Consider the following 24,578-nt stretch of genomic DNA (forward strand, 5'->3'; position numbering starts at 1 on the left):
AACTGATGCTGAGTGAAGTGAGCAGGACTAGGAGAACATTGTATACAGTAACAGCAATATTGTGTGATGATCGACTTTGATAGACTTAGCTCTTCTCAGCAATGCGATGATCTAAGACAGTTTCAGTCCACAGAAAGAATTACGGAGTTGGAATGCAGATCAAAGCATACTTTTTTCTCTTTTATGTTGTTTTTTCTTTCTCGTGCTTTTTCCCTTTTATTCTGATTCTTCTTTCACAACATGACTAATGTGGAAATATGTTTAATATGATTGTCTATGTATTACATGATGTCTTGGGGAGGGGGAAAAATTTAGAACTCAAAATTTTACAAAAGCGAATGTTGAAAACTAAAAATTAATTAATTTTTTAAAAAAAGAAATGGGGGCACCTAGGTGGTCCAGTGGGTAGAGCACTGGCCCTGGAGTCAGGAGGACCTGAGTTCAAATCCAGCCTCAGACACATAACACTTACTAACTGTGTGACTCTGGGCAAGTCACAACCCCAATTGCCTCTCCAAAAAAAAAAAAAAAAAAGGAAAGAAAAAGAAAAAAAAGAATTTAAAAAAAGAAATGATGAGCAGATGGAATTCAAAAAAACCTGGAAAGGCTTATATGAACTGATGCTGAGTGAAGTGAGCAGGACTAGGAGAACATTGTATACATGTCTAACCTGTATCAGATTGCTTGCCTTCTTGGGAGGAGGGGAGAGAGGGGAAAAAAAATTTGGAACCCAAAATCTTATAAAAGTGAATGTTGAAAACTGAAATAATAATAATTTAAAAATAAGCACTTAAAAAAAACCTGTACCTCATACAGAAGGTCACATATACAGTAATCTTAATGCAAGGATCACATGCCTAAACTCTAAAATTATTTAATTATGTAATTTTAACTGTCTTCATTTAAAAGGAGAAGCTTGTTCTTATCCTGAAGTATTAAAATATTAGTCATTTAAAAAAGAGATAATGGGTTCTTTTGAAGTAAGCATACTTCCTGAGGGTCAGGAGATATGCTAGTGCACAGAAATCAGTTGTGTATATATGCACAGGGTTGTATGTAAGATAACTAATATTTTAATTTCAATAGTCTACTTTAAGGCAAGGCTTATCCTGCCTTATTTATATAAAATGTGGAATGGCAGACTTCTCTGCAATATGACATGGTTCAAGGAATATGGTATTTTCATTGTTTAGTTACTTTTCTTCTTGAGAGGGGCAACATGGTATAGTGAAAAAGTGAATTGCATTAATAAAGACAGATTTAAATAATTGGAGGCAATATTAATTGCTCATAGATAGGCAGAACCAATGTAATAAAAATGACAGCTACCTAAATTAATGTATTTATTCAGTTCCATACCAATCAAACTACCAAAAAATTACTTTCTAGAACTAGAAAAAAAAATAACAAAATTCATCTGCAGAAATACAAGGTCTTGAATTTTAAGGGAATTAATGAAAAAATATGGGAAGAAAGAGGTTTAGCAATACCAGATCTCAAACTATACTACCAAGCAATAATCAGCAAAATAACTTAGCGAGGGAGGGGAGAGTACATCATGTTGATTGTCAGGAGGCATGTGTTCGAGCCTGAGGTCTGCTACTAACTTCCTGTGATCCTCATCAAGTCATTTAACTTCCCTGGGCCTCAGTTTCCTCAACTAAATAAATGATTTTCAACAACCTTTAAATCTCTAAAATAACTCTTAGAGTGCTATAAATGCTTTCTGTTCAAATTGTTGGAATGAATCTTTTAAAGATTTGAGGTTTTTTGTTTGTTTGTTTGTTTTTTTCAATATTCTTTTCCATGCCAGGTGACAGTAATGCATTCTATGCAAGCTGGCTACTTGGAGAAAGCACAGAAGTACACAGACAAAGCACTCATGCAGCTAGAAAAGTTAAAAAGTAAGTAAGATAAAAGGCAACGTGATCTAACAGAACATTAGCCTTTGAGTATGAAGGCCTTAGGTCTAGTCTTGGCTCTGCCGTTAGCTACCACTAATAAGACTTTAAGCCCAATCATTTCCCCTCTTTAGGCCTAATATTCTCATCTTGTAAAATGAGAGGTTTGGACTAAATTATTTCTAGAATGCTTTCTGGCTCTTGATATTCTTTATGTTTGTATGTAGAGTATTTGGGGTCAGGTGCAGAACCATCTGAGTGATAATAGTTGTTGCAGCAGTTCCCTCTAGTGGTACCATGCCAGCACATTTACTTCTGGCACGTTTTCCCTAAGTTTGATTCTTTTAGTTTTCATGCTTCTTGTATACTTCTTATTGTCTAAATTTCTTTGATTCTCTCTTTTAGTGTTAGACTGCAGTCCTATCTTGTCATCTTTCCAAGTGATATTGCTGGAACACATAATCATGTGCCGACTTGTTACAGGACATAAGGCCACTGCCCTGCAGGAGGTAAGTTTAATATGTCTGGTTGCATCATTTGTCTATACACTTAAGTATTTATAAATCCAGAAAAAAAGCAGATTTCCATTTTGAGTCATACTTAGTCATGTTTATATCCTAGTGGAAAGAGCACTAGACTTAGAATCTGGGCCTCAGTTTCCTTAACTAAATAGAATAGACCAACGTTTGCTGCCATTTATTAGACATGTAACCTCAGAGAAGTCACATAATTTCCCTAATGATAATTCTTGCACCACCTTCTCAGAGTTGTGAGGACCAAATGAGTATATATGTAAAAATCTTTGTAGACTATTGAGTAGTATATGAATGTTAAATTATTAGCATATATATTTATAGGAATTTTGTAATGGCATGATGGTTTTAAATTGTTTATTAAACATGATTATTTTCATTTGAGCAAAAATTTAATTTGGAGTTGCAAAGTTGCATATATGATAGAAGTGTGGTAGAGCATGTCATCTAGCTTTAATTTATCTAACATTAGGAAAGGCTACAGGTAAAATTTTTAGTATCTAGCAAGAATTCAAACATTGTTTCTTTAATTACTAATATTGAGTTCAGGATGTGAACTTTGACTTAAAGAGAAGGTCCTTTCTTATGTTTTTCTCCCTTATGATTAGGGAGGGCTAGAGGTCCTGCACTTTAATCTCTTTATACCCTGACCTTTTTGGAGAAGCCAAATAGTGAAGTTGAATTCACCAACCCTGAAGTCAGAGAACCTAGGTTTTAGTCCTGATGCTTTCTGAACATGAGTTTCCTTATATAAAATGAGGTGACACTCATACTAGCTACCTTTAGGGTTAACGTGAGGGAGTCATTTTGTGAACCATAAAATGTTATGTAAATGGGATTTTTTTTTTTCTCCTAACCCTAATTGCATTCCCATGGTAACCTTGGGCTCTCATAGGGTATACTAGCAAAGCCCAGACACTTAGTTGTTGTTCTAGGCCCAGCTTAGCCAAGTTTACACCAGAAAAGTAGCCACTAAGTGACCATGGTAGCTAACTAAACCATCTTAAAAAGGCTTAATGAGTCACATCCCTATGTCTCAAGAGGAAGAATGTCCACAAGAATAAAATCTCAGATCTTTTAAAGGATTGAGGTGAATAGTACTCTTGTTATCCTTATAATAATATTAACAATAAAAATTAGTTTCTGTTGAGCTAATTCTTTCTCTGGTTTGGCCTTGGAGGACGTTTAGAACACTGTAATAAAAATGGTTTTTCCCCCCTTTTAACAGATCTCACAAGTCTGTCAGCTGTGCCAACAGTCTCCAAGGCTATTTTCTAATCATGCTGCCCAGTTACATACTTTATTAGTGAGTATGAAGTTAAAAGTGTAAAGTAAAGCCTTACCTTATGTCTATTAAATGTGTATTAAACTCTTGTGAGTTTCTAGAGGAATCTTAATTCTGCTTGGGAAATTTAGTTCTCTTTGATGTAGAAAGAACCCTGGGGTAGGTGTTATATTTAGATTCTACATGCAGCTCTGACAACATGTGTGACTTTGGGCAAGTCTCTTCCCCTCTCTGAGCCTCAGTATCCTCATTTGGAAAATAAGAGAATTTGACTAGCTCATCTCTGAGGTTCCTTCCAACCCTTTGTTCTGAGGGCCTTTCCAATCCCAACAATCTGTGCATCTGAATAGCTTGATATTGAACATTAGAGATATTTTCAGTAGTCAGTGAGTAAAAGAACCAAGGTCACTTTTTAAAATTTGGAAAGAAGTTTATTAATTTTCTTTTCCATTCAGAGAAAGTTAAAATGTACCACAACTTACTCAGATCACTCTTAACTTGCTACTTCATAATTTAGTCAAGATGCGGAGTGTGGCCCAGACAGTGTGAAGGTGCACTTAGTCATCACTCGGTGGCACAGAGTATGTATATAGATCCAGCTGCTTCAGAGCTGGTGATTTAACATAGGCTGAATGTTACATGAAGTGGTTACTTTAGAGAAAGATAGAATAGCTCGAGTTGATAATTGTGTTTATAAGATCTAAAACAACTTGTTAACCTAAGGAATATTTTGGGTATCTGGCTTAGGACTGTCTCATAAAACCTTTAGGTTGCCAGAGGTCATTTAGGTGAACTCCCACCTAGAGCATGTATTTCATGAATCACCTACAGCATCTTTGGTCATCCCACCTTAACTTAAAGACATTCAGTGATAGGGAACCCACTTCTTTAAGGCAGTCCTTTCTACTTTTATGAAGCTCTAATTATTATCATCTTTTAAAAATATTCAAACAAAATCTATATAACATCTCCCTGTTGATCTTAGTTCTGCCCCCTTGAATCCCCGGTGCTTTACACAGTGCCTGAAACATAGCAGGCACTTAAAATAAATACTTGTTGCCTTCCTGCCTAAAGTCCAAGCAAAACAAGTCTAATTCTTCTATATGATAGCTCTTCATATATTTAAAAATACTTTTCCAGCCTCAACATCTCCAGGCATCTAACCAGTTCATATATTGAATGCTTTTGAGGCCTGTTATCAATATGGTCCTTTGGAAACACCCCAGCTTGATAATGTCCCTCTAAAAATGTGGCTTCCAGAACTTTATACAATAGTCCTTGGTTTCTGACCAAAGCAGAAGCTGCCTCCCTCTCTTTACCCTGTTGGTTTATGTTCTTTCCAAATTTCATGCAACAGGGCAGACTAATGACTATTCTTTCAGGAAGTTCTGTGGATACAGTGACATTTCAGTATTCCCTCTTTCCCCTACCCTTCCTTCTTTTCAGGGTCTGTACTGTATTTCTGTTAACTGCATGGATAATGCAGAAGCTCAGTTCACTACTGCATTGCGGGTAAGGTTTTAACTTTACTATTACCCTTTCAGTTTGGGAAGATGTTTCTCAAAAAAATTAATATCCCCATTTTAACTTCATAAAATAATCTCCTCTAAGTAAACCACGGCACAATCAGCACACTACTTTGATAGTAGGGTTATCTGCCCCCAAGAGAGCCAGCCTATAAGATAACACTAAAGGGCTAAATACCAGAGAACATTTAGGCAATAAGTTATAGCGGAGAGCAGCCTGATTTGGAATCAGAAGACCCAGGTTAAAGTCCCAGCTCTGATATTCACTAGACTTTTTATATTAAAACAGGTCACAACATTCCTAGGCCTCAGTTTACTAATATTTAAAATGAAGCTAGTAATATTTGCATTGCCTTCCTCATAGTAATGTTATAAGGGAAGTGCTTTATAAACCTTTAAAGCACTATATGAGTATTAGTCATAGTTGTTATTATTCAGAGAAAAGTAGCTGATTTTGATTGACTAAAGATGAACAAACCTTCCCACCTACTCTCCTATCAAGTTGTCATTACCAGCATGTTAGTCTTTTTATTCACAGATTACTGCTCCATTCCCAGAGTTAAACTGATTTTGTATCACTCTTGTAAATTAAGGTGGAAGCCAGATTAGGATTGTGGTGCAGAGTTGCATTTTAGGCAGCGTAGTATAGTGGAAGAACATGTAAAACTTCAGGTCAGAAGACCTAGATTTCTTGGATATATGATCTTGAGGTAAATTAAACTCTGAAATGCTGTTCTCTGATATTACATAATAATACTTGCATTACCTACCTTAGAAGGCTGTTCGAGGGTTTAAATAAAATAATGTAAAAGCCATGTATGAATGAATAGTAAAACATTTATTAAATGCCTGCTGTGTGCCAGACACTGTACTAAATACTAGGCATACAAATACAAACAAGCAGGACAATCCTTACCATCAAAGAGCTTATATTTGAATAGGGGAAGAAAACGTATGAAGAGGAGCTAGAAAGTGGGGAGCGGTGATACACTTGAGGTGGCATGGTTTGGAAATGACTAGGAAGTGATATGGAGGCCTCGTTCTGGGGAAGATAAGGTGAGAGCTCGCCTTTCAGAACCCAGTCTCCCTGGGGCAGAATCCAAGATTCTGGTAGGGGGAGGAAGAGAAAGTTGATAACCACAGTATAAGTATGATGGTTAAGTTTGACACAGTAATGGGAGGTCCAAATGGAGATATCATATCGACATTTTGAATTACGGGATTAGATTGTGATTGTTGGTTTAGTATGAGTGGATATCTGGGTTTGCCCCTCCTCTTCATGGCTCTGTCCCTTGCTGTGTCCTGCTTAGTTCTGAAATTCCTCTACTTGGTCCAGGACTGAGTCTTGTCCAGGAATTCTCCTTTTTCCTTCAGTAGACTTAGTTCAAAAATTCCTCCACTTTCAGGACCTTGTCCATTGCTCAGCAGTTCCAGTCACTGTGGCCATGCATTTCCTTTGAGGGGCCTCACAGATGTATAGATTTCCCCTCCAGGGAGCCCAATGTGAGTCTCTATAGTCCTATATAAATATAAACTGCTATCATTTTATTCTCAGGATGGAGCTGCTTCCACCTTTGCTTGTGTGATGCTCTAAATGTTTCTAGCTTTGTCATTAGGGTTCACAGATTTCTTCAGTGATAAGAGTAAAATTGGGGAAGCTCGATGGCGCAGTGGATAGAGCACCAGCCCTGAAGTCAGGAGGACCTGAGTTCAAATCCAGCCTCAGACACTTGACACTTACTAGCTGTGTGACTCTGGGCAAATCACTTAACCCCAATTACCTTAAAAAAAAAAAGAGTAAAATTACTTTAAGTTAGCTTCAATGCCTAGCTTTTCTCCCTTCTCTTTAAAAATTAGATTGGTATTACATTTCAGGGAAAATTGGGGGAGATATAGGGGTGTGTCATTAAGTCATCCAGTATGGTATCATAACTCACTGGTTCAGAAAGCTTGGGATGTATATCTAACCAATGAGAATGTGTATTCTTTGGTGTTACTTCTATTTTTACTGTTGTTCGTTTTTCATTTCCTGTTATAGCTTACCACTCATCAGGAGTTGTGGGCATTTATTGTGACAAACCTCGCCAGTGTGTACATCCGAGAAGGCAATAGACACCAAGAGGTAGGTGACATGCCTTTTCTAAACTTTTGTCTTCAATTATCTTTCTATAACTTGATAGTGTTCTAGTATAGTAGAAACAGCAGAGGCTCATAGATTTAGAGATCCTCTAGACCAGGTGTTCTTAACCTGGGGTCTGTTAACTTGATTTTCTCTTACATTTTCATAACTGTATTTCAGTATAATTGATTTCCTTTGTAATCTTTTGTATTTTATTTTATACACTTAAAAACATTCTGAGAAGGGGTCCGTAGGCTTTACCAGATTGGCAAAGGGATCCAAAAAAAAGGTTAAAAACTCCTGATCTATAGCAACACTCTCATTTCACTGATAAAGAAATTGAAACAACCTAGGCTCTATGTCAGATTCTGCCCAGCTTTTCTCTTTCTCTGTCACAAACCCCAAGATAGAGTAGTCATTTCCTTGCAGAGTCCCCATCATTTCCTCCCCAGCAGCCAGTTCTTTCTTATTTGAATCTTACCAGATTCAAAATAGCAGTTTCTCTAGCTGGTTCCTTTGCCTTGTAGGGATGAAATTATGATTAAGCTAAGTCAAAGAATTGTTAAGTGTTACACTGGCAGAGGAATAGTGATCCATCTAAAGATCTAAATACATGAAATCCTCCTTAACAAATATATCATGTTGCCATGCCAGGATTGTTACCTGTTTCCCAAATTCTTCATTTATTTCCTCTTTCTATGGTTGTCTGTAGTATACTCTAATGTCAATATTGCTTCTGTTTAGGTGCCTATGGATTTTCAACCAGATACTCTCCACCATGCTTGTTTCTTTTCCTTCCTCATTTTCCTCATATGTCTTCCTAAAATACAGGGACATTTCCCCCCACCCCCTCTTTTGCTTATCCTGTACTTTTTGGAAAAAGTGAAAGTCATTTTCTCTCCCTAAACTTCAGTTACTTCATGTTTAAAATAGGAATAATACTCTTTGCCTTAGCTCCCTTCTAGGGTGGTTATGAGGATCCATATGAGGCCAGTGGTTGTGAAAGCACTTCAGTAAAGCGCAGAAAGGTTGTTTATTGTTGATTATTGTTCCATATTGCAAATATATCACTTTATGCAATAAATGTATTTCCTCAGTTATGTTTAAATTGAATATAAAAATCAAATCAGATTTAGTCAGTGACTTAATTTAAATACTTTTGAGGGTCTAGAGTATAATAATATTGTGCTATATGATAATAGGGATTGCGGAGATGCATTTATTATAGTCCTTTTCCTAAAGAATTTTAGAAGCTACTCGGGAAGACATAAGAGTAAGCCCTATACAAGGCATTACATGATTATGTATTAGGTGAGATGCATTGACCAAAACTGTCACCACAAAAGTTTTAGAAAGATCACAGTGGGTGAGAGTAGTCAGGCAAAGGTGCATGAAAGAGATCCCTGGAGGGTGGGCAAAATTGTGGAAGACTGCAACAGCAAAGAGTATTCCAGTTACTGACTTTGGAATCAGAAGGCCAAAGTGTCCATGACCATGAACAAATCACCCTCTCTGAGTGTCAGTTTCCTCGTCTTGAAAAACAAATAATCTTACCCGCCTTGCCAATTCTCAGCATTGTGAAGAAAGCACTTTGTAAATTCTAAAGCACTCCAGAAGTAGGAAGTACTATTATTCCTGGAGGAGTAGGACAAGCCAGAGTCTAGAGGGCCAAGTACTCCTCAGGTGGGCAGGGGTGAAGAGCTTGCCTAGGTTAGCCAGGGGAAATAGGAACAGATTGTTTAGGGCCCAGTAATAAGAGGTATTGTAAACCAGGCTTTGAATGCCAAGCGTTTGAATTTTATCCTGTAGATAATAGGGAACCATTGAATTTATTTCTGCATAGAAATAACATGACATTTTTAAGACAAAGGCAGACTGATGTAGTGGATAAAAGGCTGGCATTAGAATTAGGAAGACCTGGGTTCAAATCTTGCTCCTGATACATACTAACTGTGTTACCCCGGACAAGTCATTTAACCTTTCAGTGCCCCAAGCAACTTTATAAGATGGTAAACTGTGGAGAAGGTTCCCAGTTGAATTGGTAGAAGGAAATCCTCACCAGGAACTCCCTCCACTGATGAAATCATGAGTCTAGTAAAAAACAAAAATCTTCTTTGTAATTGCAGCAATACCTTCTCTTTCTGATTGTTCATTATTTTGCAGATCCTCACATTTGAACATATATTTCTTAGCCCTTGTGTCCCAACATCCTCTACCCCTTTATCAAAAATGGTAGTGAGATATCTAGAGACATACTTCCTTGTACCAGGGGAAAGAATTAGTTGTTTAGTAAAAGCTTTGTTGATAGAATCACATAAAACAAAGTTTCTACTTTGGATTTTATTTATTTATCAAAATACATTGTCTGCTATAAAAAGTCTTAAAAATTAATAACACCATAGGTTGTCACAATTTTTAAAATACTTTCATTTACCAAACCAATATTTATTGAAGGCCTCTCTGTGCAGTATCCCAGGCCTCACTTTCTGAGAAATACAAAGATAAAAAAGGCATAGTACCTACCTTCCAGAAGTTTATAATCCAGTGGTGGAATAAAACATCTACACAAATAACTACAATAGAGGGGAAATGTGAAAATTCAAAGAGATAAAATTGGTAAGAAGTTGCGAGGTAGGAGAGATTATTTCTGGCAAGGTCAAGCGGACTGTGTCAGGGAAGGATTTCTAGAGGAGGTAGAATTTAAACTGAGCCTTGAAAAATAAGCAGAAATTGCTAGGAAGGCATTTTATAGCAAGGATATATTACCTAAGAATTTATATCCATTATTTCCATATCCATATTATTATAGAGGATTATTTAAGTAACTCATGCTATAGGAAGTTCATGCAATTGCTCTAGATCCAACAAAATAACATTCACAACCTTAAACTGTCCCTTACATCTAATAAATTCTAATTATTACTGAAATTGTATTCTGAAAATGTGATTACCAGGACAATAGACTGACTATAAAGAAGACAGCATAAATAACTACTTAACCTGTGGTCCAGGGTAACCACAAACCTTGTTGCTTGGACAGACCCTATGTGCATCCCACATCTTCCATTAGATTATTTGGTTATGTAGAATCATAAGCAGCCATGGACTTATGCCATGATGACACCACACTGTCAACCATACTCAGAAAATCCAGGCATCCCTTGGGAGGGTGTAGTATACGTAGGGTCAAAATGGAAACTGCTGCTGTAGATTTTAATGATGTTTCTGATTTTTACTTCTAGCTGTACAATTTATTGGAAAGAATAAATCCAGACCACAACTTTCCTGTAAGGTAATAATTCTAGATACAATTTGAATGACTGAGGGCTTTTTTATACATGCTTTTGAGGCAAGCAATCAAACACAAACCACCCCAGACATGTTGACTTGATTTTAAAGTAGTTTAGCAGGTTGAATGTTGCATTTTCTTGTAAATGCAACTGTAATTTTTTTTTTTTTAGTTGCTAGCACACGAAGTACTGTTTGGGAAAAGATTGTTGCAAGAGCTGAGGGAAAAAACATCCGTCTTTTGGTGAATTTTACAATAAACCACCTTGCTGTTGAAGCATGAGATGAACTTGCTATTTACTTTCAAATTTGTTTTGCGTAACAAAACTCAGTTTAATTTAACAGATACTTGTTAAGCACCTTTTATATTTGCAGCTATGTGTTCATACTGAGGGGAGTTGAAAGTTTAAATAAGACACAGTCCTCATACTCATAGAACTAATGGGGGATGGAACCCTCAATTCGATAGAGGTTTATAATACCTGATAAATACATGAGAGGTGCAAAGTTGTTTGTGACAACTGAGAGGGAAAAGATAATTTCTAAATGAGGGAATCAAGGATGGCTTGATCTAAGAAGTGGCAATTGAGCTGAGCCTTGAAATATAGGTAGCAACACAGTTAGAACAGAGAACATTGCATTTTCTGGGAGCATTATGAAAACAATACACTGATAAGACAGATGAGGGCACAAATGGAAGGTGGTCAATTAGTCCAGCTTGATTGAAGATTGTGTATAAGGAGGGAAGTGTTGGGAAATAAGCCTGGAATGGTAGAGAAATACCAGATTATGGAGGGCCTTGAATGCCAAAAAAAGAAATTTGTATTTTATACTGTATTTCGAGAAAAAGAAACATAACCATTCACTACTATTCCATTTTTATTTTAATATATTCTGTTTAAAAAATGAGTTCAATTTTTTGCCTTCCCTACAGTTCTCACTGCCTGAGGGCTGCTGCTTTCTATATCCGAGGACTCTTCTCTTTCTTTCAAGGAAGATACAATGAAGCAAAGTGAGTATGAGATCATTTCTATCTGCAAAGGGCTCTTTTGAAGATAATGTGGAGCAGAAATTTGGAATCCCAGAAATCTGAGTCTCTTGATTAAAATAAAAGGGATAGATAAATGTACCACTTTCCTTTCACATTCAGCTTTTCCCTGATAGGTGTTTAAATGTCTCCCAGGTAGTATACTTTTTAAAAAAAGGAATTTGGCAGTTTCTGAAAAATATAAAATCATAGAATCTTAGAACTGGAAGGACCCTTAGACATAATCTAATAAAACCTCCTCCATTCCTGAAGCGAGAATACTCAATAAGTTGTCTTCCACACTTTGCTTGAACACTTCCAATGCCAGGAGGCTCATTATCTGCCATGTTATTCAACAAACCTTTATTTTAAGTATCAGGTGCCAGGTGCTGTGCTAAGCACTCAGGCTACAAAGACAAAAGTGAAATAGTCTGTGTCATCATGGAGCTTACATTATAGTGGGGGAAGTGACATGTACATTTATAGATATACACAAGGCTTATATACGGCAAAAAGAGGATAACCTTGGATGGGAATGCACTAGCAGCTAGAGAGACTAGGATAGGCCCCCCCGAAGAAGATGGCACTCGAGCTGAGGCTTGAAGGAATCCATAGATTCTAGGAGGTAGAGGCAAGGAGAGAGAGAGCGTTCCAGTAATAGGAGACAACCAATGCAAAGATATGGAGCATCATGTGTGAGGAATATCAGGTAGACCAGTCTGATTAAACCATACAGTGCACAAAGAGGACTTGATGTGTGAGGATGATATGTTTAGACCTCACTCAACTGAAATTGCTCACTCCAAAATGACCAGGGACTTCTTAATTTCTAAATATGATGGTCCTTTCTCAGTCCTCTTGATCTTTCTGCTATGCTTGACACTGTTGACCATGTTCTTCTCTTTGGTTTTCTTCTCCTATCTATCTGACTTTTTTTCTCAGTTTCTTTTGCTGGTTTATCACCCATATTTCACTACCTATCTGTGGCTGTACCCCAAAGCACGGAGTCCCTAGGCCCCTTCTCTCTTCATACTTTCTCTCTTTTGGCAAACTCATCAGCTCCCTTGGATTAAATCTCTATATAATAATTCCCAAATCTATACATCCATTCTCAGCCTCTCCCCTGAGGTTCAGACTCACATCTCCAGCTGCCTTTTAGACATTTCAAAGTGGCTGTCCTGGAAGCATCTCAAACTCATCATGTTCAAAACAGAAATCATCACCTTTCTTCAAAATCCGTGCTATTTCTATTGAAGACACCAGACTCTGGGGATCTGTGTTTATCACCTTGGCATTATCTTTGATTCCTTACTCTCCCTCACCCATTGAAGCCAATCAGTTGCCAAATTTTACTATTTCTGTCTCCACAACTATCTTTCACATTTGATCCACTCTGTCTGCTCACGTAGCCACCCACTTAGTTCAGGCTCTCATCCACTTGCCTTGAACTATTACAGTAGCCTCTTAATTGGTCTTCTTCCCTCAAGCCTCTCTGTACCACAGTTCCATCTTTCACACACAGCTGCCAAAGTGACTTCCTACATTGAAGTAGGACCATGTCCTACTTGAAGTGACCATGTCACTCTCCAAATCATAAACTGCAGTGGCTTCCTGTTGTCTCTTAGGTCAAATACAAACTCTACTCTTTACCTTTTAAAGACCTTTCACAACCTAGCCCCACCTATCTTTTTAGCCTCATGCACAGTTCCTCTTGACACACTCTAAAATCCAGCCAACCCTGACCATTTTTCTCTTCCTCACACAGAGGACTTCATCTCTCATCTCTGTGTTTTTGTGCTTGCTGGCTCTTTTCCTATTCTTAGAATGTACTTCTTCCTCACCTCCTTCTCTTCCTTCAAAAAGCAATTCAAGGACCACCTTCTACATGAAGCCTTTCCTAATTTCTCTTCCCACCCTACCCCCAACTACTACTTTGTGTTCTTTTATATTTATTCTGTGTACATTTATACAAGTACTTATTGTCTCCCCGATAGAATATGCACTCCTTGAGAAAAATGATTATTTTAGTCTTTATGTACCCATTGTCTAGTACAATGAAATACAGGCACTTAATAAATACTAGTTGATTAATTGAAGAAGACTGGAAAAGTTTAAAAAGGCCAAGTTGTGAAGAACTTTAAATGGCAAACGGGAATTTATATTTAATCTTAGAGATAAGAGGGTGCTACTGGAATTTATTTAATAGGGAAGTGATTTGAACAGACCTGCACTTTAGGAAAATAACTTTGTCAGCTGTGAGGAGAATGGGATAGACATGGAGAGAGATTTAAGGCAAGGAGATCAAATTAAGAGGCTACTGAGGTGGTGGCTGTGTGAGTGGGGAGGAGACATATGTAAGAAATGTTGCAAAGATAGAAACAAGACTTGGCAACTCATTAGATATATGAGATGAGTGAGTACAGAGAAGAGGATAACAGCAAGGTTTCAAAGCTAGGCGACTAGAAAGATGGCTGTGCATGCCCTCAGTAATAATAGGGAAGTTGGAAAGGTAACCAGTGGATTTGGATCTAGATACAGTGAGTTCTGTTTTGAACAGGTTGGATTTGAGGTGCCTACATCCAGTTTCAAATGTCTGATGAGCATTTAGTCCCTTCTATTTTTAGACAGCTCTGGTTATTAAGAAGTTCTTTAGATTGGTCCTAATCTAGTCCTTCCAAAATATAATCCTTCAGATATTCAGACAGAGATCATTCCCATCCCCCTCCAAGATCCTCCCAGTGCATTTATCAAGTCAATAAAAGTTATTTACCTCTTTTGTGGGCATAGCAATGTAGTAGGTAGTATGGGGACATAGAAATAAAAGTTATCATACTATTAAATTTGCATAAGATATTTCAAGGCCCAAAGAGGTAAGAGTTTGAGTTGCTGCTTTGCCACTAATTCACCTTTTAACCTTAACAGAGGCACTTGGCCTCTTCAATCCTCAATTTCCTAGTTTATGAATTGGGGATGATAATTCCGGTGCCACCTGCCAGATAATGTTCTTGTAAGGTTATGAGCTAATGAACAAAAAGGCTTTATAACTGAAGCACTATATAAATATCCACTACAGTTTTTACTCCCTAACTGGGACTAGAGACCTGGACTCCTTATTTCCATTCCATAGCTCATTCTTTTCTTTGTAGGAACTAACAGTCCATTGGAGGAGTTGGAGATAATAAGGAAAGGGTCAGCAAAAGCATAGAACAAACACAAAGGAAAAGAAATAGGTCTCATATACATGACCATTTACATTTCCTCCAGATTCTTCGGATAGCTAGGGTAACCAGAGGGCTTTCAAGATGCAGGTCTTTGATTTTTGTTTTAGTTGGGGAAAGGGGGATTGTGTCTGAGCAGTGATCTGTATAAAGACTAGGATTAGAAAGCAGACTAAAACAGATTTGTCACTTGTAATAGATATTAAGTTATTTAGCTGGCACAGACTGATCTAGATTACTCGTACAACAGTATGAGACAAGAAAGAATTTATTGGAAATGCTTTTGAGGGGGCTATTCTGAATGCAGGTATATAATGTAGAGCAAAGAGCCCTGGAGTTGGAATCAAAGGCTCTAGGTTTGACTGTGCTATTACTAGCTATGCAGTCTTGAGGAAGTTATTTAATACTGCTCCAGCTTCCTCACCTATCAGAAAGAAATAATACTTCTATTCACATATAATAGATTTTGCTCTATTATATAGAGCTTTAAACTAGAGCAATCTAACTATGGAAAGGAAGACTTTTTTAACTCACTAGTGCTAGAGGTGTTAAAGTAGAGGTTGGGTCTGGGAACAATCTGTTGAGAGCATTGTAAAAAGAATTGTTGCATTGGGTGAGAAATTATACTGGATGACTTACCTCATCTTATAGAGTGCCAGGCCTGTAGTCAAAAAGTCCTGAGTTCAAATCTGGGGCAAGTCACTTGTTTGCCTTAGTTTCCTCATCTGTAAAATGGGGATAATAGTACCTACTTAGTAGGGTTGTTGTGAGGATCAAATGAGGTAATAATTGTAAAGTACTTAACAGAATCCCTGGCATATAATAAGTGCTATATAAATGTTAACTATTATTAGCTATTGTTATTACCTCCTGCTCTTAGCAAAAAGAAAACTATAGTTTTCTGATTCTGGATGTCATGAAGACTGGCAAGTGGATACAATTTATAATTGACTGCTTTACCTTACTTAATTTGTTAATGGTAATATAGTTGTAGATCAATGTTAATCTTGCCTGTGGTTTTGGTTTACGATGATTTTAGGCCCATTTTTCTATTTTTTCCATAAGGTGTTACATTTTAAGATGGTTTTATCTTTTCTCCTGTTTTTACTTTTGTAGGCGATTTTTACGAGAAACCCTGAAAATGTCAAATGCAGAAGATTTGAACCGGTTAACAGCCTGTTCCCTTGTCCTCCTGGGCCATATATTCTATGTATTAGGGAATCATAGGGTGAGTGTCAGTCATTATACTGTCATTTTTAAATGGAATTCACAGAATATTAAAAGTTGGAAGAGACTTCAGAGATGAGCTATTCTAATCTCTTTTTGTTGACATTGAATATTGTATAGCTCTGATTGTTAGGAATGTTTTGCTTATTTTGACCTGAAACTGGTTTCATCATAACTTCTGCTCTTTGGGCCTGTAGGCTAACCCCTTCTCCACATGACAGCCCTTCTGACATGACTTTAAAACAGTGATCAATGTTACATTCATAGTTCTTTCAATTAGATACTACATTTTTAAAATTATCACAATTACAATAATTGTTTTAATGTCAATAATCCTCTGGAGATGCTTTGCATTTATGAATCACAGAGTATAACTTGATTCTCTAAAGATACAAAATTTCAGTCCCAAAGGACATTAGAAAGATGTGTGGTGGTCATAAACAGGCTGGAGCATATTACCATAGATGAACTGACATGCAAGAGATAGCATAAAATATCACATCCAAGAAGTATGTAATTGGAAGTATATGTGGGGCAAGCATATAGCTAGAAAGAAAAGAAAAACAGATAGCCTGAGTGCTGCATTGGTGTCCATGTAACAGAAGAAGATTTTCAGCATATTCAGTGGTACCCTTATGAAGGATGTATGGGAAAGACACGGAAAACAGTTATTTAGGATGAAAAGGCATGGATGGATTGCTATTTATATCACTAGAGAGAATACCTACATCCTTTAGAACATTAATCTGTTGATGTATAAATATAGCTAAATCTTTGGATGTTTTGAATGCATGTTAGCTTTTTAAGTATTTGTCTTGTTTTGTTTTTACATGAGTATGAATTGACAAATTCCTGAAAAAATTATTTTGCCTATAAGGTCTCCCTGCTTGTCTTATTCTAGAACTTATACCTTAAAATTTTTTTTTCTTGTAGGGTGGAATACATCCTCTTGGTAATTTTCCAACCTAAAACTGGGGCTGGGAAATTCATTTATACATTTAGGGTTACATTTATAAGACCATTAGACGAGAATAAAATTGAAGGGAGGGAGAGAGAAAGAAGAAGGAAGGAAGTAAAGGACATGCATCAAATGGAAGGAAGAATTTATTAAGCACCTACTGTGTGCTAGGATCCATGCTAAGAGCTTTACAAATATTGCCCTTTAATCTTATTAAGAGTAATATTCTCTATTATTGTCTCAATATTATCTATTAACTTATTACTAATTAATATCTATTAATTTACACAAATTACTATATTGTCATATGAGCTGATATTCCTGGCACCTGATCAAGCCATCATCACCACCTCAGCCCACCCTTATTGTAAGAGTTGCTGCCCCTTGTTACCCTAGCGCTTTCGAGAGTTGATATATAGTAGCATACCACCTAGCCCTCATGAGTCTCGTTACATAGTCACCCTCACTCTGCTCAAAAGACTCAATTGAGTCCCACCCTGAATATATCAGAAGAATAAGCATTGCCAGCTTTGATCCATACTTCCAAGAGGTTAATGATCTCTGCTTCATTTCAAGGATCTGTGATTTATTCAGTACAGCACCCTTTACACTCTAGTAGATGGACATCATGACTTAGTTATCAAAAATTTGGTAATGAATCTTTTGCTATTTAGCCTCATCTTTGGGCAGCAGTCATATATGGTCTTGTCATCAGATCTGTACTCAAAGCCTTTTCCATTTGGGTAGGATCTGTGACAGCATCACTCCACTGACACGGCTCTAGACTCTTTTACATCATGGCAGGATATTGGAGTAGAATTTTAGTGGAAGGACTTCTGCTGGAGTCCTGTAAAAGCCACTTGTTACTATACGAAGGAAGCTAAGACAGTTGGGTTGTGGCAGTAGGCCTGAGGACTGTGCCAGCCCTCTCCTACACATTAGGATTGCCAACACTTAGAAGCAGGACTGCTGAGCTCATATTGTTACATGAGCCCATTATCAAATGTGAGCATATTTGTAAAGTGCTGAGCACAGTGTTTAGCACATAATGGGTGCTTGAGAAATACTTATTCACTTTCCCACCCCTATCCTTTTCCCCACCCCCATTCTACTGCTGTTACAGAGTTAATTATCTTGGAAGAAGGGAAGGGTAGTAATCAAAGTGATATCAGGGTATTCAGGGCAAAGCATTGTGGCTTTGGGGTAAGGGGAGCCTATTGTTTCTGAGTGGCTTTCGCTATGTGTCTTCTGTGTTCCCCTGTTGTGTGGGTCCTTAGGTAAGTCCTATATCACTGAGTCATCGATAGCTGTGTCTTTGACAGTATATTCTGAGCCTTTGTCTACACTCTCGGGTATACCTGTGTTAGAGATTACAGAATTTGGACACCACTCCACAAGTATTGGATTAGAGTAGTCTTCCATGGAATCTATCTCAAAAGTTTCAATCAAATAACAAGCATTTAATTACCTACTAGGTGCCTGGCATTGTGTTAGGTCTTAGGGACACAAATAATAAAAGCAAAGCAGCCTGTTAGAGGTAGCTGGTGGCACAGTGGATGGAGCACTGAGCCAGGAATCAAGAAGACTCGAGTTCCAATCCAACCTCAGACACTTAACTAGTTGTGTGACCCTGAGCAAATCATTTAACTGCTGTCTGCCTCAGTTTCCTCAACTGTAAAATGGGAATCATAATAGCACCCACCTCCCAAGGTTGTTGTGAGGATCAAATGAGTTAACATTTGTAAAAGCACAGTGCCTGGCAAATAGTAGGCATTTAATAAATGTTTATTTTCTTTCTTCTTTCCTTAAACTTGCATTCTCTCAGGATAAACAACATGTATACATATAAGTACCAAAGATATACAAAGTTATTAAATACAAAATAATTTTGGAAGGAGGCACTGGCCAGCTTGGAGAATCAAGAAAAGTTTTTTATAGTAAGTGGCACAAGTTGAGCTTTAAGGAAGTTGAAAATTCTAAGAAGCAGATGTGAGGAGGGAGTACATTCCAGACAACAAAGAGCCTCTTCAGAGGGCACAGAGACAGGAGATGGAATGTTGTGTCTGAGGAGCAGCAAGTAAGCCAATTGGACTAGAACGTAGTGTGAACTAAGGAAAGTGAATAATGTGTGTTAAGCTTGGAAAGGTAGGCTGGAACCACATTGTGAAGGACTTTAAATGACAAATACAAGAGTTTGTGTTTTATTCTAGAGGCTTTTTAAGTCCAGGAGTGACATGGGCAGATCTTTGCTTTAGGGATGTCTCTTTGATTGCTGTGTAGAGGATGAATTAGAGAAGGGAGAGACTTGAGGCAGGAAGACCAGTTAGGAGACTATTTCACTAGTCGAGATGAGTGGTGATGAGACCTGAGCTAAGGGGTAGTTGTGTGACCAGAAAGAAGGGGGAAGACTGAGGAAATGTTGTAAAGGTAGAATTGACAAGACTTGGCAATTGTTTGGATGTAAGTGAGAGAAGGGTGGGGAGAGGAATGAATCGTCATGGATGATCATAGTAAAATGGGAGATAATAATAGCACCTACCTCCCAGGGTTATTGTCAGGACCAAATGAGATAATAATTGTAAAGTGCTTAGCATAGTGCCTGGCACATAATAAGCACCATATAAATGTTAGCTATTATTAGTAATAACTTACATTGGTATAGTAGTAACCAGAACCGTATTCATTAATTGACATTAAGTCTAGTAGGGGTCTGAAAATGATGTCATTGGAAGGGACTTATTTCTTCAGACACCTAATGAGTTATAATATAAAAGTGGAATTGAACTTGTTTTGCTTGGTCCAGAAGGGAAAATTAGGACCAGTGGATAGAAGTTAGAAATGCAAATTTTAGCTCAATGTAAGAAAAGACTTCCTAATAATTAGAGCTATCCAAAAAGAGAAAGGGCTACTTCATGAGATAATGATTCCCCCATTATTGAAAGGGCTTCAACCAAAAACTGGATGATTCAGTTCAACAAACATTTATTTTGTCTGCATGCAAGGCACTCTGCTAGGGAATACAGAGACCAAGATGAAACAATTCCTGCCCTCAGTGAACTTATATTTTCCTAAGAAGAACAAAAAAAATACATAAATAAGTATAGTAGAAAGAAAATTGAGGTAGGCGAAGGAATACTAAGGGAATCAGGAAAGGCTTCGTGTAGCATCAGACACTTAAATTGAGACCTGAAGGAGCACAATGATTTTGGGAAGCAAAAATGAAGAAACAGTGCATTCTGGGCATGGGGATTAGCTTAAGCAAATGTTTGGAGGAGAAAGGCAGATGTTTGAGTTGTAGGAGTAGCTAATATTCTAACAGGTGTTGGCAAGATGTCCCTTATCCTCTTCCTCTTTTATATAAACTGTGATTTTCATTCTCAGGTTTTTTTTCTCCCTACATTCAACTCTTTGCCCTCTATTCCTACGGGCAGTGACTACCTGGAAGGAGCTGTAGGCCACCCAGGCTAACTTGAGCCCAGTGGCCAAAATTGAGTATAAATGGAGCCAGGTGACATCAGCCCTTGGATGTAGATCTATTATCCCATAACTTCTGCCTTGGCAGACCTTCCTAGAACCCAAAATATTAGTCTCATTATCAGTAGTGAAATCAATGATCTACCAGCTTCAGTTAGCCTCGTTATTCAAATCCATTGTTCAGAATATATTTGGCTTATGGGTGCAACAGTCTAATAGGCAGATATGAGTACAGGGCCAAGGAAAGAACATAGGATCCTGGAATTAGTAAAGGACATCCACCAATTCTGTCCCACCAAGTCATGGCCTTGAACATTTCTGAGGAGAGGAATAGTGACTGAGCTCACAGTCTTACTAGCACAAGGAAGACCAGAATGGGCATGGCCTCTCTGGCTCATGACCAAACCAATCCATCGTGATGAGGAAGGACAACACAACACAGTTGCCACCAGGGTAAAAACTTTGAAGAGAAAGGTTGAATCACCTCCTTTATGCCCCTTGTATTTTTCCTCCTAAATTAGTACCAGCCTCTTAGCCTGGGTCTCCTACAAGCAGTTTCCTGCTTTGTCTCAACCCATTGGATTTTAGCAGTGAAGAAATTATGGTACCTATACAACTTGACATTTTTGGTTTACCTTTGTTTGGCCCTACCCTTCCTTCCCAGCAAAGGATTGCCCATTCCTTGCTTATTTTACCCTAATTACCACCATATGTTAGCTTTTGCCTAGGCAGAATGCAGCACAGACCTTTTTCTGCCTTGCCTTCCCCTGCCTCCTGTGCCACATACACTCCAAATCCTTCAGTTGCTGGACTTCATACAGCTATAAGGAAGCATAAAATAAGAATAAGCCTATGCCTCCAAAGTCCCTGAGCTGGGCAGCCATTGCCTGATTGGCCACAACCTTTCTTTGATGGACTTGCCAAGCTATGGGATGTGTCTGTCTGTGTGTTCATCTGGGTCTTTGCATGATTTTTCTTTTATTTGAAGATCCATCTTCACTCATAGTGTAAACTTAACTCAATCTTTCCTTTGCAAGGGCCATTGTTTAATGGCTTGGAGATACATGTTTTCATCTTTTTTAAAAAAAAATTTTTTCATGTAATAAGTGTTTTTTAATTAATCTGTCTCTTCTACTACTTCCCCCATTGAGCAAATTTTCTTCTACTACCCCCTCCCATTGAGCAAATTTTTTAAAAAATCCCAAAACACATCCTTCATATATAATCTATATAGTCGCACAAAACAAAATCCTATATTAGCCATGTCCAAAATATATATATATCTGTATTTTAAGTTCATTAGTTGTGTCAGAAGGTAAATAGCATGTGTTATCTTCATTCTTTTGGACTTGTGGTTTATAATTGCATTAATCTGAATTCTAAAATCCTTCAAAGTTGTTTTTGTCTATAATGTTGTTACCATTGTATATTTGTTCCTGTAGTGCTGCCCCCTTCACTTTGTGTCAGTTCATAAATGTCTTCCCATTTTCCTCTGAAGTTGTCCATTTCATCATTTCTTATAGCACAGTAATATGTTCTTCTATTCCTGTGCCGCAATCTGTTTAGAAATTCTCCAATAGGAGGACATCCCTGTGGTTTCCAGTTTTTGGCTACTACATAAAGAACAGTTAGAGGGGCAGCTATGTGGCACAGTGGTCACAGAGTGCTGGGCCTAGAGTCAGGAAGATTCATCTTCCTTGAGTTCAAATCTGGCCTCAGACACTTACTAGATGTGTGACCCTGGGCAAGTCACTTAACCCTGTTTGCCTCAGTTCCTTATCTGTAGAATGAACTGGAAGAAAGAAATGGCAAACCATTCCAGTATTATTGCCAAGAAAACCCCAAATGGAGCACAAAGAGTCAGACATGATTGAAAAAACGAAATGAATTTTTGTACATATAGCTCTTTTTGATCTTTCCTTGGTTTCCTAGACCCAGCAAATGTACAGCTGGGTCAAAGGGTATGCGCAAGTTTCATAACTGTACAACTTTCTGGGCATAGTTCTAAATTGCTTTCCAGAGTGGATGAACTAATACACAACTCCACCAACAATTCACTGTTTTTCCCACAGATCCTCCAATATTTGTCATTTTCTTCCCTTTTTGTCCAATCTGATGAGTTTAAGTTGGAACCCCACATTTCTCTAATTATTATTATTTAGGACATTTTACATAATTACTAATAGCTTGGATTTCCTTTGACCATTTATTTACTGTGGAATGGCTCTTAGTCTTTATAAATTTAATCATGTTTTCATCTTAAAAAGGGAGGGATATGTTGTAAGTAGCCTGAGTACTTGAACCCCAACACTGTTAATTTTCCTTAGCATCATTCTCCTTACCATTACATTTGTACCATTTATCCTGTTCCTTTTGATATTGTTTTCCCCAGCATCATGTTTTACCAGAGCCAGTTAATGTTGCCAAGAAGGAAAGTGTGCCTATATTTGTCTTTATAGCCATTAATGTGTTCAGTATCCCAGAGCCTAAGATTTAGCAGAATCATGTACATGTACTTCTTTTGAGAGAAGAAACAAGTCAGTTTTACAGCAGTAGTTTTCATCTTTATATTGCACCACTGTTTTAATGTGTTATTTGGGAATTGTGTACAATAGGAATAGGGACTGAATTTATGATTTCATTGGTATAGAGAATTTCCAGGTGAGGAAACTCCCCTTACCAATGCAGGTTAGCACCTCCTCTGCAACTTACAGTCATAGAAATCTGCCTAGAACACTGAGAGGTTAAGTGATTTGTCTATGGCTACAGTCAGTATTTTTCAGAGGACAGACTTAAATCCAAGTATTCTTATCCACATTCAAATGAGATAAAGCCCTTAGCACAGTGGCTGGCAATAGGTGCTATATAAATTCTGTTTCTCATGGATAAGTTATAATAATCTCTCATATTGATGTTATTTTGCAGTTACAAAATACTTTTATATTCATTATTTCATTTTGACTTTACAACAACCTTATTAGGTAAGCAAGGCATAAACTAGTAATCACTTTACATTTGAAGAAACCAAGGTCCACAAAGATGAAATGTCTTTCTAAAGTGCACACAGCTAGAACGTAGCAGATCTCAGGTTTCCTGACTGCATCAGTGCTCTTCCTACTATACCTCTACCCACACTACTTCTCTCCAGATTGGCACTGTGGCTTCAGATGGGGATTTTTCAGCCTCCAAAGGGTTCATTTGCCTGCGTGCCCTATGGCTAGCAGGCTATCGTTGCCTGCTGTCTCACTCTATGGAGTGTCTATTGCCCACCAAGAAGTACATACTATCCAAGTCAGTGTTAGCAAGTATGATCCTTTGGCCTTAGGGTCCTGAGCAGTGCCCTCGGATCATTTGTCACTTCATAGTGCTAACTTTGATCTCTCAATTATTTATTGACCAGGAAAGTAATAATATGGTGGTACCAGCTATGCAGCTGGCTAGCAAGATTCCGGACATGTCTGTGCAACTGTGGTCTTCAGCTCTGCTAAGAGGTAAGTCTGATGGGCAACTCCCTGCAGACTTTGATTGTAGTTAAGCACTAACTTAGACAGTTTGCCTTGAATAGATGGCATTTTGTCATCCACCTGAGCTCTGAGATTATAATTAAGAGTGTGTTTCTCCTTTTGGTAGTGGGAGCAATAATAATAACAACAATAATATTCACATTTCTATAGAGCTCCACTTTTTATAGATTCATACATTGTTAGAATTAGAAGAAACCTAAGAAATCATCTAGTCTAACCTTCCCTTCTTTTTTTGCAGAGGGTGGGTAGGAATAGAGGAAAGAACACTGTATTTGGAGTCAGAGGACCTAGGTTTAAATTCCATTTTACCACTTACTAGTTATGTGACCTTGAGAAAATTGCTGGATTTTTTTAGGTCTTAGCTTTCTTTTTTTTCCCCCAAATTTTTCACATTTTTATTGAAAGTTGTGAGTTCCCAATTCTATCCCTCCCTCCCCTCCCCCATCCTTGAGATAGTAAGCAATCAGATATAGGTTATACATGTGCAAGTATGTAAAA

At 37.7% G+C, this 24,578-nt stretch overlaps 1 protein-coding gene across 1 annotated transcript; it reads left to right on the top strand.

Annotated features, from left to right (window-relative positions):
• Nucleotides 1-1,758: 1,758 nt before the first annotated feature.
• Nucleotides 1,759-24,047, top strand: LOC114030802 (MAU2 chromatid cohesion factor homolog; the record flags this gene model as incomplete). Its single annotated transcript, XM_027845708.1, has 9 exons — nucleotides 1,759-1,904; nucleotides 2,307-2,410; nucleotides 3,663-3,740; nucleotides 5,166-5,231; nucleotides 7,284-7,367; nucleotides 10,607-10,656; nucleotides 11,587-11,664; nucleotides 16,014-16,125; nucleotides 23,957-24,047. Coding segments are annotated over 9 exons (809 nt in total), but the record flags the coding sequence as incomplete, so codon positions are not given.
• Nucleotides 24,048-24,578: the final 531 nt, after the last annotated feature.

Source organism: Vombatus ursinus, unplaced genomic scaffold (assembly GCF_900497805.2).
Source record: "Vombatus ursinus unplaced genomic scaffold, bare-nosed wombat genome assembly UNPS02005267.1, whole genome shotgun sequence".
Taxonomy (NCBI): Eukaryota; Metazoa; Chordata; class Mammalia; order Diprotodontia; family Vombatidae; genus Vombatus; species Vombatus ursinus.